The sequence below is a fragment of the Nannobrachium achirus genome (assembly GCF_963921795.1).
Source record: "Nannobrachium achirus genome assembly, chromosome: 13".
NCBI classification, from domain to species: domain Eukaryota; kingdom Metazoa; phylum Chordata; class Actinopteri; order Myctophiformes; family Myctophidae; genus Nannobrachium; species Nannobrachium achirus.
In genome coordinates this window covers 12,637,689-12,657,107 of record NC_137833.1, presented here as the reverse complement: position 1 = coordinate 12,657,107, position 19,419 = coordinate 12,637,689, and the positions used below count along the sequence as shown (strand labels likewise).

General features: G+C 47.3%; 1 protein-coding gene across 1 annotated transcript in view; it reads right to left on the bottom strand.

Moving 5' to 3' along the window:
- The window catches only part of LOC308296680 (protocadherin-15-like), a gene marked incomplete at both ends in the record, with an annotated part of 437,702 nt that overhangs the window by 53,969 nt on the left and 364,314 nt on the right, over positions 1 to 19,419 (bottom strand). Inside the window, one exon of the mRNA XM_080740008.1 lies at positions 5,755 to 5,931. Within this exon, the coding sequence (XP_080596134.1) occupies positions 5,755 to 5,931 (177 nt within the window). The remainder of the gene's footprint in view (positions 1 to 5,754; positions 5,932 to 19,419) is intronic.

Here is a 19,419-nt window from a genome sequence, read left to right as displayed (position 1 = left end):
TTTCCAAAATTAATGGCAGCTCTCTCAGAAAGTGACTGTTTTTATATACTGCATAAGGACGATGCTCCGGGCTAAAAAGGGGACCCTTTTTTCCCATTTCATTTCTTCTTCTTGTTTTATGATGCATGCAGGCTTCTTAACAAGAGGAATAAAACAGAAGGAGCTCAACTAAGGGTTGGGGGGGGGGGGGGGGGGGTGTAGACTGGTGTTACAATCAAGCAGGGACGTGCCGAGAATTTTAGAGAGGCAGGGGCTGGAATTTGGTGGATAGACCGAAAATAGCAGACCTCCAAGCTCACGACCTTGGAGGTCGGCTATTTTCGGTGTGTGAAACCACACTGAACTAAGCATAACCAAGTCAATACTGGAGATGTGGCATAATGGCATTGATTTCTACACAGAGAGGGCAATTCTTTCAACATAAGATGCTGTATTCATGTTCAGGAGAGTTTGGACAAGGCATTTCTATTGAATGCTGCCTTCAGGTATGGCATGGAAAGAGTGCATTTACATTTCTTTCACTGTGTAAAAATTGCAATTTATGGTCTGGAATGGGCAGTTTTACAGACAGATAAGAGGGCACGTGCCTGCAGTCATGCTCTTGACTGTAGCGGGGTCTGATTGAAAAGGGATGGGGAAAATCATTCATATTTTAAGAGCATGGAGACAGAGGGGGATAGAGATGAGCGAGAGGAGAGAGAGAGAGAGAGAGAGAGAGAGAGAGAGAGAGAGAGAGAGAGAGAGAGAGAGAGATGAAAGGAGGAGAGACAGGGAGTGAGAGAGAGATGACAGAGGGAGATATAGAGATGACAGGGAGAGGGAGACACATGACAGAAGGACAGAGAGGCCTTATCGCTTCAAACTAAGCTAAACTCCGTATAGGGGATGTTTCACACTGAGTGCATGTCCTTTATGTTGTTCTGGGCACTGGTGGAGGAAGAAGTACTCCATAACATATACTATCACTGCAGTCGGGGAGGAAACCTCTTATCTTTTCCATATTGTAACTTTAGGTGTTCTTTTTTTATGAATGAATGCCCTACTTGACAAACAAAAGTTTGTCAAGTATGCCCATGCCCATGTCCACATGATCATATCGCCAAGTGGACATGGGCATCTGCTGGGTGGTCAGTGCAGCGACGGGGCAAACCCGGGACCCGCAGGAGCATAAATTTCTATATCGTCTCTGTCGGGTGGAAACCTCATATGTAACCCATTTTTCACACAGTGCCAATTGCCTATGTAATCCTGGGCTCTGCTCTCCCTCTGCCGCGCCTGGGGAGACAACGGACTGACCTCATGCTTCCTTCTATGCAGGAGTCCAAGTTGCTTCTTTTCACCTGACAGTGGGGATTTCCCTGGTTTGGACGTAGCGCGTGGAAGGAACACGTTATTCCAACCAGTTCCTTTCCCCTCCATCAGGCGGCCTGGCTGGCCAGGGGGAGGCATTATTGAGACCAGGATTACTGCATGTTTTTGTGAGGGTATCAACCCTAGGAGACATGGGCATGCAAACTCCCACACAGAAAGGCCCTATCGCCAATCCCACCTAGGGTGTGGGCGCTGATGACGTGGAGGGAGGAACAGTGTGACACTGTAGTATTTCAAGTAGGGTGTTTATTTACAAAAGAAAAAAATATATGGAGATAAGAGGTTCATGCCCGACTACGACACTAATATATTGAAAGCTGGCAGGGGGGGGGGGGGGCTGCTGGCATCCCGCCCACCAGAAAGCCGGGAACAACCTTCAGGCCGGTGGCATGTCAGGGGATGATGGATTGATGGAAATACACTCCTTTCTCCTTTCTCTCTCTCTCTCTCTCTAGCCAATGCCCCCCCCCCCCCCCCCCCCCCCCCCCCCCACACCCCTCCACCACCACCACCCTCTGCTATTGCAGTGTTTCTCAACCTGTGGGTCGGGACTCCCAGGGAGGTCCCCAAATTATTTTGGTGGGTCCCCAGATGATTAACTTAATTTATTACCCGGCTTGGTTGAATGCTTGATTCTGATTGGTCGAGCGCTGAAATCAGCGGTGAATTATGAGCGTATAATGACCGCTCCGCTCTATAATTCACCGCTGCCTAATCAAAGGCTCAGAGCAGCTGCTGTATTCAGGCTGCACTGCGTGGATTTCGTGCCGTATCCAACATGTCAGCCATGTAAACAAACACACAGCGACATTTACAACCAAACGTTGCTCTGAAGAATGTCTTTAAAAACATTTGAGGCGAGAAATAGACGACGCAGTAACAGAAATGGATTCTATTTGATCAGCACTAAACAAGGAAACACTTTGTTTTGATTTTAGTTTTGAGTCAAATTATTAATTTTATGTATTAGCCGGGTAATAAGTGCTATAAGGTCTTGCTGCTTGGTCATTATGGCTTATATGGACACTTCGGGCTGATAATTCCCCATAAGCCATAATGACCGCGCAGCAAGACCTTATCGCATACGTGCAACATTGTTTTCTCTCTCAACAGTAAAGAATCAACATAAAGTTTAAGTACTATAAAGGGTATGTGCACATTTCTAAAGTGACAATTTAAGGACTTTAAATGACACTAAATGACAAATTAAACATTGGTCAAATTGTCAAATATTAGAGGCACAAATTGTGAAAATAGCCGATCTACATGCTCAGCGTTGTAGATCTGCATGTAGATCTGCTATTTTCACAATAGAACCGTGTTATCCAAGATTTAATGCCTATTTTCCATGAGGACTCCCATCTTTGCCATACCCTAGCTTTTGCTGGACTGACGCCACTGCATAGCTCACCTGAGCCTGAGATAGATGAGATAGATGGCTATTTTGGCTACTTTCGTACAACAGCCTTAGTGCTAGACAATTAAAGGAGGCATCCAGACCAAAACACATTTAGGGTTAAATCTGCCTTTTATCAGATCCCTTCATACATGCTGCAGTTGTTGTTTTTATATACATGCCCCTGTTCTGCATTCTTCCCACCCCTAAACAGCTAAAACGTCAAATGTGTGTATTTGACGAGTAGTCTACTCGTCATTTCCACATGAACGGCTGCTAGGGAGGGACAAACAGTACATCTGTGAGTCTCATGAGACGGTAAATACACGATCAATAAAAAAAAAAAGTTTGGAGCGACAGAAATAGCCGCAATAGCGAGTAGCTACCTCTTCAAATACCCCCGTTTTAGCTGTAGAAGGGTGGGGAAAATGCAGGGACAGGGGCATTAATATAAAAATCAAACCTCGGTTCGAAGTGGAGCGGTGAATCTGAGCAGCTATACCCTGTGTGTGTGTGTGTGCGCGTGTGTGTGTGTGTGTGTGTGTGTGTGTGTGTGTGTGTGTGTGTGTGGTGAGTGTGCCTGGCCTGCACAAAACAGCGCCCCTCTTTAACTAGTGTGTTGTGTGTGGCCACTCAAGGTATTGCCAGGCTACGGACGGACGGACACGGCCAGCCAGCCAGCCAGCCACATACCCACGGACATACCTGTCTATTGGGAGCGCTTTCACCGCTCCAAAAAAAACAACTGCAGCATGTATGAAGGTATCTGATAATAGGCAGCGCAGATTTAACCCTATGTGTTTTGGTCTGGATGCCTCCTTTAACTGACTTAATCTCGCTCATGTAGGTGAATCGAATAATCGAGAAGCAAATACATAAAAAGTTGAAGCGTGGAGATGCAAGGTTTTCCCGCCCTGACAGTGTCGTTATGACAGATCTGGTGCACCTGAGGAGAGAGGTTTGAAAAAGCGGCGAGCTGGGAGACAGAGATGCTGACTCACTTCCTGGGCAGAGGGTAAAGAGAGACAATGGGAATATGGGAATAAGGGAATTACACCCAGCGGAGCACGCCATCCAAACCAGCAAACATCTAATAGCACAAGTGTGACCTTGAAAATCAACGGTTGTTCCCAAACCTTATCACCTCAAGAAAAAGGTTCTGCTCGGCTCTGCCAAAATGTGGAATGACCCAACACAGGGGTCTTCAACGTTTTCAGGTCAAGGACCCCTTAGCTGAGAGAGAGATGAAGCAGGGACCCCCAGATTCCATAAAGTTTCATCGTTTGACGGCACGATAATCAGTGTATTTTGGATTCATGTCAATTAGTGTGATCAGATATGTAACCACTTGAATCGTCAATACTTAATAAACTTGACCTTTCACTCTATACTTAGTCTGCTCTTTTTCCCCCTCTACACCAAACATCTTTTTGGCGAAAATAGACGATCTACAAGCTTGCATATCTGCTATTTTTGGCTAAAGTTCTCCGAATATGGACGTTAGGGTTCAAGTGGTTAATATAAAAAAAGGAGAAAACAAGTTTCTATCACACAAAGATTTGAAGGACCCCCTGTAGTAACTCTGAGGACCCCCTAAATGTCCCAGACCCCCTGTTGAAGACCTAACACCACAAGTGCAGCAAAAGTAAACGAATAACTATAGACCTTTTTCCAGAGCGATGCCATGGGGCTGCGGTGTCGGCGCACAGCCGCACACACACACACACACACACACACACACACACACACACACACACACACACACAGTTATGCCGCTTGACACCGCAGTTATGGTTGTCCACTCTGAGAAATCGGTCTATAGGCTACTACAACAACTGGTCAAACATTAGCCAAATTGTCAAATAATATAAGAAAGACAAGCCCACAGTGCCTCACAAATGCAAAAATAAATTTTAAAATTGTAGATCTGCTATTTTTACAATATTTATCCCAGTAAAACAAAATGTAATGACTCAACTCCTACAATTCCAACCATGTAAATCCTGGGCGCTACTCTCCCTCTGCCAACCTGGGGAGAGCAACGGACTGACCTCATGCTACCTTCGATGCATGAGGAGTCCAAGCCGCTTCTTTTCGCCTGACAGGGGGGAATAATAAAGCTGATTCTGATTCCCACTCACCAGTGTTGATTTTGTTGACTAAAACTATGACGAAAAATGTTTGTCGACTGCGTTTTTTTCACTGACGAAAACTAAATAAAAACGAAATAAAAACTAAGCTGTGATGACTAAAACTAAGACTAAATATATTGACATTTTCGTCAACAAAATAAAAACTAGACTAAAACTTAGACTTAGGGAGGGACTAGTGGAGAAGAGAGTCATTTTAAGTTTGGTTGCTCTCAGGTGTTGCGTGCTGAAAATAGCAGATCTACAAGCTCACAACGTGACGCGCTGCAACGTGCTATTTTCAGCACACAACCAAGTGCTAAACCAGTCATTACGATGCCATCAAGGCCTGCCAAAATACATTTCAGTTGACTGTAGATTTAGTCGCCGAAAAATCTTATGATATTTAGTCGACTAAAATTAGACTAAAACTAACTCAATCTATACTGTCGGCTGTGCAACGTATTCCGGGGTGCCGATCCCGATCTCGTCCGGCTTTTTTAATAAAATGAATTAATTAATCGGAGGCCTCAACGAAGCCCCGGTCTAATTTTGGAACCAGGCCGCCTACCACGCTCTCTTTCCACTGGCCCGTAATCGGGTAACGCCGCCGCACCGCGCCGCCTACTCCAATACATTCTCACATCTTTAGAGACCTTTTTCTCTGAACTGTATTCCCAGGGCAGCGACAAAGTTTTTTTTGCGGCTAAATAGCCTCAGATCGGGCTTATAAACAAAAAAGAGCTAACTAACTAAAACTTTTCAGGTGACTAAATTATGACTAAAACTAAATGACATTTTTTTCAAAAGACTATGACTAAATCAAAATTTGCTGTCAAAAACAACACTGCCACTCACTTGTGGAGCTCCGTGCGTGAGATGGCCCTGTTGGTGAGCGGGTCGATGGCGTACACCACCATGTCGGCCTTGGAGTGGTCCTCCAGCTCGTAGCCGTCGCCGTGACGCTTGGGCCCGATGGACTCCACGATCACCTTGGCCCCGGGGATCTGGTCCTGGATGTAGCGCTCCATGATGCTGTGGGACACGGGGTGGCATAAAGCAGTGTCAATACGCTTAAAGAGGTGGTGCCATAGTTTTGTACCTTTTCTGTTTTGTCTATGGAGTTACTCCAATACAGTGGTTCTCAACCTTTTCAGGCCACGACCCCCAAAATAATCATATTTTAACTGGGGACACCCCTACCCTGACGAGCACAAAGAGTTGAGGCATTACATTTGTTCTATTGTGAAAATAGCAAATGACAACGCTGCGCGTTGCGAGATGTTGTGAGCATGTAGATTTGCTATTTTCACAATTTCTGCCTCTAATATTGACAATTTGGCCAATGTTTAATTTGTCATTTTAGAGGTATTAAAAAGTCCATAAATTGTCACTTTAGAAATGTGCAGATACGCTCTATATATTGTTTACTGTCGAGTGAGAAAACAATGTTTCACACTAACTTAATCATCTGGGGACCCACCAAAATAATTTGGGGACCCCCCCGGGGGTCCCGACCCACAGGTTGAGAACCACTGGTATAAAGCAATGTCAAAATGCTTAAAGAGGTGGTGCCTTTTTCTGCTTTGTATGTGTCTATGGGGTTACTCCAATAGACCAGCTGTACTTAAAATGTGCACATTTGTCTTCCCTGTGTAAACACAGCTAAAGCTAACTCGTCAATGGATGCATCGATTTGCAAGTAGAGATTTTTTTTGTTTGAAAGCTGTGAACGGTGCGCACACGCATGGTGCATGATCTCTACTTTGGATCCATTCTTTTTTTTTCTTTCTTTTTTTTTTTTCTTTTTTTTTGGAAAAAGTAACAGTTTTGGACATACAAGGTTTCACCCGACAGGGATGATGATATCCACCTTGGCACTGGCATCAGACAGCCACACATAGCAGGGTTTTGTTTTCTTCTGTTGGCTCGTTACCTCAAGTGTGGATTTTCAGTTTTTTCCCCCAGTGCCCGCCTGAATTGGATTATCTGAGGCCTTGTTTTGCCAAGAGCCCTAGGTGTGGAGAGAACGGTAGGTTCCGTACGGAACCATTGTTTACTTAGATATGGAAGGATGACCTCCCACTTGGGTAATGACGCCCCCTGGCGATCATTCAGAGAAACTACTTCAGCTCCCGTACTAACGTAGGTAGGAAGGGCCTGTCACTCAAACCGGAGTGACCCGCCTCCAGGCTATATAAGCCCCCGGAGGCGGAAGTAACATCCTCTTAATACCACTCTCTGCCACATTCAGTGAAACAGAGGGGCATTACGTGGGAGGTCATCCTTCCATATCTAAGTAAACAATGGTTCCGTACGGAACCTACCGTTTACTGTCAATATTCCAGGATGACCTCCCACTTGGGATTCTTAAACTCCCCTCTAAGCCACAACCTACTCTCATACCCCCACACACCCCTCATACGGGTGAACACAGCCCAAACGGGCGTGACCCATCACCCAGAAGGTCCCAGGCCCACCGGACCTGGGTGTGAAGGCATGAGAAAATAAGGAGAGACCCTGATAGACCGAAGTCCGCCTCATTCAACTAAATGAAAGGACAAGTCCGCCTTATAAGTAAGACACACTATATAAGGAAAACACAGGGTCCCCCCCAAAATACCCCAGGTGGCTACATGCCCACCTGTGGGAGGGGAAGATCCGACTCCTCTATGACGTAGAGGAGGCAACTGCACCCAGAACCGAATGCGCTAGCGAAGAGGATTCGATATCCAGGTGATAGTAGGCTGCAAAGGTAGAAGGCGAAGACCAATTCGCCGAAACACAAATCTCCTGAACGGAGACTCCCTTTGCCAGTGCCCACGAAGTAGCCACACCTCTAGTGCTATGGGCTTTAAGTGCCGCCGGCACTTCCACACCCGCACTAGAGTAAGCCAGCCTAATAGCATCCACAATCCACCTCGAAAGAGTGGGTCTAGACACCGGCTTTCTGACAAGAACATTGCCCATTTCCACGAAGAGCTGAGAAGAAGCTCTAGAACCAGCAGTCCTGTCACAGTAGGCCTTCAATGCCCTGACAGGACAAAGGCAATTCAGCCGTTCATCCTCCACCGAGACAAACGGAGGAGGATGAAAAGCCAGAAGAACAACAGGCTCCTTAGGAACCACCATGTTCTTAGGAACAAACTTAAGATGAGGCTTGAGCAACACCTTGAGATCATTGTTCATAAACTGCATGCACTCCGCAGACACCGAGAGAGCTTGCAGGTCACCAACTCTTTTAGCCGTGGCCAAAGCCAGCAAAAGAGCCGTCTTGAAACTCAAAAGTTTCAAAGGCATCCCTACAAGCGGCTCAAAGGGAGCCCGACATAGGCCCCCTAGAACCACCTGCAGATCCCAAACTGGGAACAAAGACCTAGTCACCGGCCTCAAACGTTCAACTCCTTGCATGAACTTGATGACCTCCGGGACTTTAGAAGGTGCCCTGCCCGCCACCCCCAGGTGACAGGCATTAATAGCCGCCAAATACCCCCTAAGGGTAGAAAATGCAAGACCACTTCTCAAGCGGTCCTGCATAAATTCCAGAATTTCCTGGGCTGACGCCACATGGGCCACCACCGGTGGAACACTCGACTCACACCAGTCCTCAAAGGCATTCCACCTTCCATCATAAGACGCCCTCGTAGAAGGCGCCTTAGCACTCTGAATGGTAGCAACCACTTCAGAAGAAAAACCAGCTGCCAGCAGGTTTAACCTTTCACGTGCCAAACCCACAGGTCTAGGACCTGCAGGTCTTGGTGGAAGATCTCCCCCCTGGCCTGACTCAACAGATCCCTGCACTGAGGCAGCTGCCAACCCGGTTCGCAAAGGAGAGGGGCGATCGCCGATCTCCACGTGCCCTTGTAGGGAGCCACCAGGAGCATCTCCAGACCGAACCTCCTGACTCTCTCCAGAGTGGGTCGGATTAAGTCGAAGGGGGAAACCGCGTACAGTAGACCTCTCGGCCACGTGTGCGCTAAGGCGTCCAACCCCAAGGGAGGACTGCCCTTCACCGCGAAGAACAACGGACACTTCGTATTCTCCGCTGACGCAAACAGGTCCGCCACTGGCTGACCGAACTTGCGAAAAATCTGGCTCGCCACCCTGGGGTGGAGAGACCAATCCTCGTAGCGAGAACCTCCCCTGGACAGGAGATCTGCTCCGCTGTTGAGGAGACCTGGGACGTGTAAGGCCCTGATCGACTTGAGGCGCGACAAGCACCAAACCGTCAATTCTCGAGCCAGACGGTCCAGTGGCAACGACGACAGGCCCCCCTGTTTGTTGACATAAAACATGGCCGTCGTATTGTCTGTCCTGACCAGGACGTGACAATGCAAAATCCAAGGCTCGAAATGCTTGAGCGCCAGGAGTATAGCCATCAACTCCAAATAGTTGATGTGACGACCCCTCATCTCCAGAGGCCAAAGCCCCTGCGCTGTGCGCCCCTCGAAAGTGGCTCCCCATCCACTAAGACTGGCGTCTGTCGTGATCGACTTGCGGGAAACCACCTCGCCAATCGAGACTCCGCTGGTGAGGAACCCCTCCACCAGCCACGGAGACAGGGCGATCGCGCAGGAAGGGGAAACCGTAACCTTCTTGTACTTCAAGGAGGGCGGGATCCCGAGGGATAACATCCATCTTTGAAAAGGTCTCATATGAAACCTGCCCAAACGCAACAGATGTACTGCGGAAGCCATCATTCCCGTCAGTACCATGCAACTCCTGTAAGTGACCTCCTGGCCCACTTGAAAAGGAGTCGAGACATTCCCGAAACCTGTCCACCCTCTTCTCTGAGAGACGGGCCGACATGTCGGATGAGTCCAGAAGGACCCCAATGAATGTAAGACGACTTGCTGGAGTCAGCATGCTCTTGCCGTGGTTGACTATGAAACCTAAGGCCTTCAGGTGAGCCAAAACCACTTGTGTGTGACGCGCCACTTCGTGGGCGGAGCTCGCTGAAATCATCCAATCGTCGATGTACGTCGCCAACCTGACGCCCTGCTGTCTCAGCGGGGCGATGGCTGCTTCGGTCACTTTCACGAAAACCCTCGGGCTCAGTGACAGACCGAAAGGGAGTACTGTATACTCGTACAGGCGACCCTCGAAGGCGAACCGTAGGAATTTCCTGTGTGGGGGATAAATCTGGACGTGCTGATAAGCATCCTTCAGATCCACTGAACAGTGGAAATCCCCTTGCCTGACCGACCGTAACATGGTGGGTACAGTTAGCATCCTGAAAACGTATTTCTTCAGGTACACGTTTAGTGCCTTTAGGTCCAGGATGGGACGTAGCCCCCCCCCCTTTTTTGGGCACCAGGAAATAACGGCTCCAAAATCCCATGCGGGATTGGGTCCTGTCCAGCTCCACTATAGCACCCTTGCTTAGCAAGGAGCTGATCTCTTCTCTCAAAAGATTTGCTTTTAAACCACGCGCCCTGGTATGAATAACCCTGCTCGAAAGCGGGGGTATGTCTGCGAACTGTAACCTGTAACCCCTGGTTATCGTTCGAAATACCCAATGGCTCGGGTTGCATAACTTCCACTGGCCCGCGCAGCGTGCTAGCGTGTTTTGAGCGAGAGAAACCCCACCACTGTGCTTCCGTGACGGCGGAGCTTTTTTGGCGGCCGGACCGGAAGTGGGGAACCTGCGTATCCGTATCCGGAACACCCGGATGCGGAGCGCAGGGGTTCAATAGGCCGCAAGGCGGGAACACCTTCTGATTGTACCGCTTGACTAGCGGAGCTTTTTGCGGCCGGACCGGAAGCGGGGAGCTAGCGAATCCGTATCCGGTGAAACCGGAAGCGTTCGGTTTTCGCTCGATAGAGCAACAGGAGGAGCAAAGCGATTCGACTGATAAACAGACTCGCCCACAACTAAAGCATTCTCCCCTGACAGGAGAGGAACTTTTACGCATAACCTCCACTGGCACGCGCAGCGTGCTAGCGTGTTTTGAGAGAGAGAAACCCCACCACTGTGCTTCCGTGACGGCGGAGCTATTTGGCGACTGGACCGGAAGCGGGAGACCTGCGTATCCGTATCCGGAACGACCGGATGCGGAGCGCAAGGGTTCAATAGGCCGCATGGCGGAAACACCTTCTGGTTGTACCGCTTGACTAGCGGAGCTATTTTGCGGCGGGACCGGAAGCGGGGAGCGAGCGAATCCGTATCCGGTGTCACCGGAAGCGTTCGCACTTCGCTCGATAGAGAGACAGGAAGAACCAAGCGATTCGACTGATAAACAGACTCGCCCACAACTAAAGCATTCTCCCCTGACAGGAGAGGAACTTTTACGTTTAATACCTGCTCTAAGGCCTTTATGCTTGTCCCTTGACCCGGGCTCATAGTAGGCCGACAGAATTTCTGACTCAAAGTTAAATTCATAGCATCGCTCACGCGAGGGAAAGCCCACTCGCGCGCATGAGGAACCACATAATTGTTTGACGTTAACATTACTGGTTGCTGATAAAAACCTGTGATTGATTAAGGAGTCCTGACGGGACTCCATCATTCTTACAGGAGGCATGCATAAAGGAGTCATATTGTCGACGCGAGGGATATTCCACTCGCGCGCATGAGGAACCACATAATTGTTTGACATTAACATTACTGGTTGCTGATAAAAACCTGTGATTGATTAACGAGTCCTGACAGGACTTCATCAATACTACAGGAGGCATGCATTTATCTTAGCCCCTGTCCTAAGGCCTTTATGTTTGTCCCTTGACGAGGGCTCATTAGTAGGCCGGCAGAATTTTGTGACTCATTGTTAATTCATTGCATTGACCACGCGATGGATATTCTCCTCGCGTGTAAGGGGAACCATCTAAATGTTTGACATAACATTACTGGTTGCTGATAAAAACCTGTGATTGACTACAGAGTCCTGACAGGACTACATCAATTTTACAGGAGGCATGCAAGATGGAGTCGTCTGTGCAATAGAGTTGGACAGAAACAGACTTGTTCTTTCAACAGATTTATCTGGGACACAAGAGGCATATTCATTGACATTCTCATTTTTATTTCCCCGACGCGGGGAAAAATAAACGTCCTCGTTTGGGGGGAGGGGAACCGGGTGACACCACGGACCCCTGCCCCAACACAATCCCCCTCTACAATGTCCGCAACTAAAGCATTCTCCCCTGACAGGGGAGGAACTTTTACGTTTCATACCTGCGCTATGGCCTTCATGCTTGTCCCGTGACGAGGGCTCATAGTAGGCCGACAGAATTGGTGACTCATCGTTAAATTCATTGCATTGTTCACGCGAGGGATATTCCCCTCGCGTGTAAGAGGAACCATATAAATGTTTGACATTAACAATACTGGTTGCTGATAAAACCCGTGATTGATTAAAAAGTCCTGACAGGACTTTCAACACTTTTACAGGAGTCATGCAAGATGGAGTCATCTGTGCTAGTGCAATAGAGTTGGACAGAAACAGACTTTGTTCTTTCAACAGATCTATCTGGGACACAGGAGGCATATACATCGACATTCTCATTTTCATTTCCCCGACGCGGGGTACAGAAAATAAACGTCGTGCCCACCACTCTATACTGGGGTCTGACAGAACCCAGAAAAGATTGTGCTTGTGTAACTTCCATGAGGATTGTAGCGCTTTAGTGAATCCAACATCTCCGTTGCAGAAAACCAACGTCCTCTGCCATCGCTCCACCCGCTCCACCCGCCTGACTGGCGGGTGGAGGGGCAGTTGAAGTGCTGGCGCCGCAGGGGCCTTACCTTTCACTGTAAAGACAGGGCGAGAGCCATCCTCCTCCGCCATGTCCTCCTCCTTCTCGTCCTCAGAGTATCCTGAGTACGAACCCTAGCTCTGACTGGAGCTCAGGTCCGATTCGCGCCTGAAGGATCGGACTGCTTTGTTAAAGTTCACGTCGAAGGGGACGTCCCCGACGGTCACATCACAACGCTACTCTTTAGGCACCGCGCCCGTAGGAGAAATGGTCACCGGAGGGATATTGTTAGACTTCTTAGTCACCTTCCTCGCGGTAACTCCGCCAGACCCGCCAGCTCCAGTGACAGTGGAGCTAGCTGCGGTCGGCTGCACGGCAGGCGGTGTCTCACGTCGCTTGGCGCCATCTTGACCAAGGCGCGCTGCTGAACAAGCGGTGCCCCGGACGGCAGCGCCGCACCTTGACTATCGGTGCGGGTAACTCCGCCAGACCCGCCAGCTCCAGTGACAGTGGAGCTAGCTGCGGTCGGCTGCACGGCAGGCGGTGTCTCACGTCGCTTGGCGCCATCTTGACCAAGGCGCGCTGCTGAACAAGCGGTGCCCCGGACGGCAGCGCCGCACCTTGACTATCGGTGCGGGCCGCCTGGGGCGGACAGCCTGGGCTGTAGGATCCAGAGCGTTAAGCCCTCCTGGTGGAGCGCAGGCTCCGAGGCCTGCCCTAGCCAGGTGGAACCGATGTACCATAGCGAAGCAGTGTAGTTAACGTTAACAAGGAAGCTGTCGAGCAACGAGCTAACGGCTAAAGCTAGGCCAAACTTGGTTCAGGCAGAAACATACATTCCCTCGGCAGAAAGGCAAGAGGGACCATAGCGAAACATGTAGCTAACGTTAACAAGGAAGCTGTCGAGCAACGAGCTAACGGCTAATGCTAGGCCACGCTTGGTTCAGGCAGAGGCCTTAACAAGCTAACAGCAGAACAAACATACATTCCCTCGGCAGAAAGCAAGAGGGTTCATAGCGAAGCAGTGTAGCTAACGTTAACAAAGGAAGCTGACGAGCTAACAAGCTAACGGCTAAAGCTAGGCCACGCTTGGTTCGGGCAGAAGCCTGAACAAGCGGTAAACTTCTTTGTTATAGAAAAGAAAACCGTCGGTTTAGGACGGGACAAGAATAATTATTCTTAAGTACGGGTATAATTCAACACTCGCCGGTGGGCGACTCCAATGCCACCGCTTTAGGCTAATGCGCGAAGAATAAAATACAAAGGCTGAGTTTCAACTTATCTGAATGTGATATCGCAGAGAGTGAAAAGAGAGGATGTTACTTCCGCCTCCGGGGGCTTATATAGCCTGGAGGCGGGTCACTCCGGTTTGAGTGACAGGCCCTTCCTACCTACGTTAGTACGGGAGCTGAAGTAGTTTCTCTGAATGATCGCCAGGGGGCGTCATTACCCAAGTGGGAGGTCATCCTGGAATATTGACAGTAAACACACCATCCAATGACTGCCCAGTGGGACATATACAGCCATCATTTGAGCTCTGGAATGGATTGCTTTTTACTGTAGGATTAGGATTCACTTGTATGAATTAACACCTGTGCTTGAAGAAGTATAATTATGTGTAGGGTGGTGATGATGCGACAGTTAAGTAAAACTAATCAATTTTAAATGAGTAGTGAAACAACAATTGATAAACGATAGTTTAAGTCAAACTGATCGATTTTAAATCAGTAGTAGTGAAACAACAATTGATAAACGATAGTTTAATAGGATGATTTGGGCATGTCATTTAAGCACTTTCACTTCTAGTTTTTCCACGACGTGTCACATCGTGGCGCGTTATGAGCTTGTAGATCGGCTATATTGCTACTTTGTGTGTGTCACTGTCAAAAAAACAACAGTTGAATTATGGAGATTTCTGCCTCGACAGCAGCGACAAACAGTCCGAAAGACTCTTCAACTCATATGGACAAACATACATGAATACAGAGATTACGATAGACCAAGAGTAGCTATATGGAATGGAAAAGTAATTACACCCCTCTTTTTCATTTTCCCTCTTAACTCTCTTCGTGCCAAGGCCACAAGAGGCCGCTAGAGTGCCAGACATTTCTCCCTAAACAGCTTCATAGTATCATCCGGGTACCCTGGCAGAAGTGGACTGGGATTTCACTGCATGCAGTGTCATGACCGTGGAAAGGAGGAGGAGAGCTAAGAGTTAGCTATCGGCTCTTTTTTTTATAAGCCCAATCTGAGGCTATTTAGCCGCAAAAAAAAACTTTGTCGCTGGCCTGGGAACACAGTTCAGAGAAAAAGGTCTCTAAAGATGTGAGAATGTATTGGAGTAGGCGGCGCGGTGCGGCGGCGTTACCCGATTACGGGCCGGTGGAAAGAGAGCGCGGTAGGCGGCCTGGTTCCAAAATTAGACCGGGGCTTCGTTGAGGCCTCCGATTAATTAATTCATTTTATTAAAAAAGCCGGACTAGATCGGGATCGGCACCCCGGAATACGTCGCGCAGCCGACAGTATAGATTGAGTTTTTTTGGGGGGGGCTCTAAACTTTATTCTAAACCATTTTCAATGGAATAAATCGTCGGACCATCTAGACTCGGTCGTTGGAAAGCGTAGGACGAGCCAGCACCACCCACATCTCTACAAGCAGCTCAGGGTAAGTAAAATAGCAAAAAAAAACATTGTATTGTATTGAAAAAAAAGCCGAACTTGTTCGGGATGGGCACAAGAAGGGTTAAAATAGCTAAATACAAGGCACAAATACTTTGTTTAGTTTCCATACAATTCATCATTTGCTTTGCAAAACGATTCAATACGGATTATCTGCATTGTAAAGCGATACGATACAATCCAAAGCCAAAATGGTACGATAATGTTGCGTTTTGCAAACGATATAGTCGATCATGGCAAATTGAAATCATTTTTTTCGATTCAGTTACTATATCGTTACACCACTAATCATCACCATAAGTGTGGCTAAATCTGTACAGGCCTCACACAGAATGGCATCACAGCCAAGAGCTGAAACATGACTGATGCAAAGCTGCTCTCCAGGGCCGAGCTCAGAGCCTAGACAGAGCTGGGAACCCTTTAACAGCCATTTGCTCTACAGATAGACTAATTACACTAAAAGCTTCCTCCCACAAGAGAGCGACAAATTAAATATATTTTCTTGAACCTCGATCATTAATTAAAATGAGTTCAGGATTTAAAAAAAAAATACACACATAAATAGCTAGGGCCCCTAAGAGGCTGGACTCGACTGTCTAGCTGGGTCTAATCTGCCCGTTTTAATTGACTGATCAATGAGGCCAGTGGAGCAAATCTAATTGTAAAGATACATTCTGTACTGTAACGACACACTGTGGTTCTCAACCTTTTCAGGCCATGACCCTCAAAATAATCATATTTTAACCGGGTATCCCCATACCCTGACGAGCACTAAGAGTTGAGCCATTACATTTTGTTTAACATGGTTCTATTGTGAAAATAGCAGATCTACATGCTCACAACGCCTCACAACGCAAGGAGTTGTGTGCATGTAGACAGGCTATTTTTACAATTTCTGCTGCTAATATTTGACAATTTGGCCAATGTTGAATTTTTCATTTTACAGGTATTAAAATGGTAAAAATGTGCAAATATCCTCTATACACTTAAACTTTATGTTGGTTTGTTTACTGTTGAGTGAGGGAAAAAAATGTTTGCACACAAAGTTAATCATCTGGGGACCCCTCAAAATAATTTGGGGACCCCCCTGGGTGTCCCGACCCACAGGTTGAGAACCACTGCTGTAACATACTGTGGTTCTCAAATATGTTCATGTAAAGGATCCCCAAATGAAACTGTATCAAGCCTCCTGGACCCCCATTTGAAAAAAGTCTTGGTGCCAGAGACCCCAATAAGAGTATATTGTCGGGACACAACTTCTTCTTCATATTTAACTTTTTGTAACTTAATGCCCTATTTGATCATACAACAGTGTCAAAATTGTAGTGTAAGGCCACCTTAACTCTTTCTCAGCCACGTGGAGCCACTTAATATTAAAACCGGATTAAACCGTACTTCTTCTGTACTCAAATTATCGGAATACTCCGTACTAGGTCATTCAAATAAATGATAATTATCACACAAAAAAAAAAAAAAAAAAAAAACGATCGGCAGCTGTCCTCCGTCTCTTCTTCGGCTGATCTAAAAGGATCATTCTCTCAACCGTCTGAACCGGAAGTGCGTCTGGTAGCTTTTCGTTCTCTATAGCCAAATTCCCGTTCACTTTCATTGTAGGAGGAAGCGTTAGCGGATCGTGCACACGAAGCGCACAGGGGGGAAGACGTCTCGGCCAAAATCCCCACTATATGCCAATGCTGATCGAGATACTTCTGGTGAGTTTAAACCGGGGGATCGAAAGAAGAAAAACAAAAAGAACGGTGCCATCCTAGAAGGACGTGGGGCACGCTGATGCTAATAATCATAATATTATGTCTCAGATCATAATATAATAATAGAAATTTCCGGCTAGTCCACGAAAAGCCATTCTGGCCAGGCTGGGAAAGTGTTAAGAGGCCGAAGCCGAACTGTTCCTCATTTTGCTGGAAGGACCCCTGGGGGTCCCCGGGCCCCACTTTTGAGAACCACTACCGTGACAAGACACTGGAATTCAAACAGTCAGCGCTCTGTGTTAAGCCCGTTAGAACGGCAGCAGGTTTCCAGTCCTTCACTAACAACAATTTTGCATGCAAGGTTAAAAAAGGTGCTTCCTCAATTGCGTTGCCACCTTGAACTAAGAGGCTCACATTCAATGTCACAGTGCGGGTGCTGTGACAACTCTGCATGGAATAATACATTCCCCTTTCACACCCTCTCCCTCTCTCTCTCTCTGAAGAAGCCAAACGGTGTAAAATGTTGTGAATAACAGAGTCTATCTCCTATAAAGGAGGCCCTGCAGAGATGGTGCGACAGCATTTGGTGGCAAAAAAAAAAAGATGCAGAAAATGGTACATGTCACAGTTTGTGCTCACACATCCGAAGATGGGTGGCGCAGTGGTAAAGTTCCTGCCCACCGATGCGGTGGGGGACTGGTGGTTTCGAATCCACTGTGGTGCAACCGGCTTGGTCGAATTGGCCGCATGTTCTGGGGGTGACCGCGGTTTTCCCGGTGAACCTGAGCGCAACGGTGGGGGCGTGGGAGTGTGGGGAACACACACCACACTGACTATTGCCGATGATGGAGAGGTTATAATATAGCTTTATGTATTGAGAGGCACTCTTGCCGATTTCGTAAGAGACTTGTCGCCAATTGCAAGATATTTAAAAGTTATTTGGGGCCATGATGATAACCCCTTCTTCCCATTATTAGACTAGGGATTTATATTGTCTGTGTTATTGTTTACAACCACAATTATTCACGTGTGGCAAGATCGCGGTTCCACTAGTTTTACTAGTAGGCTAGTGTAGGCTTGGTAAGCCTTTTCAGAAGTGAATTTAATGTTTTCCATTTAATGATTTCTTTTATCCTCATCTAATCTTGCGCTAATGCACACAACTGTTTTCACCAGGTTTTAAGGCCTAGTAGGCTTTTCAGAAGTTAATTTAATGTTTTCCCTTTAATGATTTCCTTCATCGTCATCTTGCACTAATGCACGCAACTGTTTTCACAACGATTGAATTGTTTTGGTTAAATAACGACTGTATTGATGTATCGTCTCCCTATAAACGAACGAATAACGTCTATGTACCGTATCGTCAACCATGTGTCGTGATGCGTGTCAAAAATCACAATCTCTCCCTATACCTGCGTCAGGCCAGTTTTCCAAAAGTGGAAATCCAAAAGCTAGGTTTTACTGGTAAATATCCATCAACCAGGCAAGTGCACACATAGACATCAAAGGGGGCTTGAGCCCCCATGCCCTTTTATCCATTTGTAAAAAAGTGCCCTTTCCAGACCATAAATGCAGTTTTTACTATGGTGAAAGAAATGCAAATACCATCTTTCCATGCCATACCTGAAGGCAGCATTCAAGAGAATTGCCTTGTCCAAACTCTCCTGAACTTGAATGCAGCATCTTATGTTGAAACAACTGCCCTCTCTGTGTAGAAATCCATGCCGCTACGCCACATCTCCAGTATTGACTTGATTATGCTTAGTTCGGTGTGGAATTACGCAACGAAAATAGAAGACCTCCAAGGTCCTTGGAGGTCTGCTATTTTCGATATTTCCACCAAAAGGCTCTTTTAAAAATACCAGCACCTGCCTCGCCCTCTCTAACATTCTCTGCACGTCCCTGCCATCAACGCTTTAGCAGAGTGCTTTAGCAGAGTGCAAAAAAACAACAACTAAAAGCTGTGTCAGTGACACACATTTGCAGCACACCGATGGTGGGAGAGGAAACGGGGGTGTTGTTGTGTGTCATGTTAGAATTCATGAACTAGCTCGTCTAAATGGCAAGGCTGCTGAAATGACGTTCATAAATATTTAGCAAATTGTAATGCGTCTGTGTCGTGTCGTTTTTTCACTTTGTTTGCCTCTGAACAACATTGCAGGGAACAGCTTTGCTGCACATCCACCACGGTGGTGATCAAAGTGGGGTCCGTAGACAGGGGGAGGGGGGGTCCCCAACAAAAGCGTCGCATAATTTGAATCACTTTATCCATGTTTTATACGTTGGATAATCACATTTCTTTTCTTCTCTTCTGATCTATAGCAGGCGTTCTCAAACATTCTCATGTCAAGGACCCCCAAATCGACATGTTCTAGGGCACGGACCCCGACCTGAAAAGAGTTTGCGCCAGGGACCCCCGTAATAGTACATGTGTGTAAAC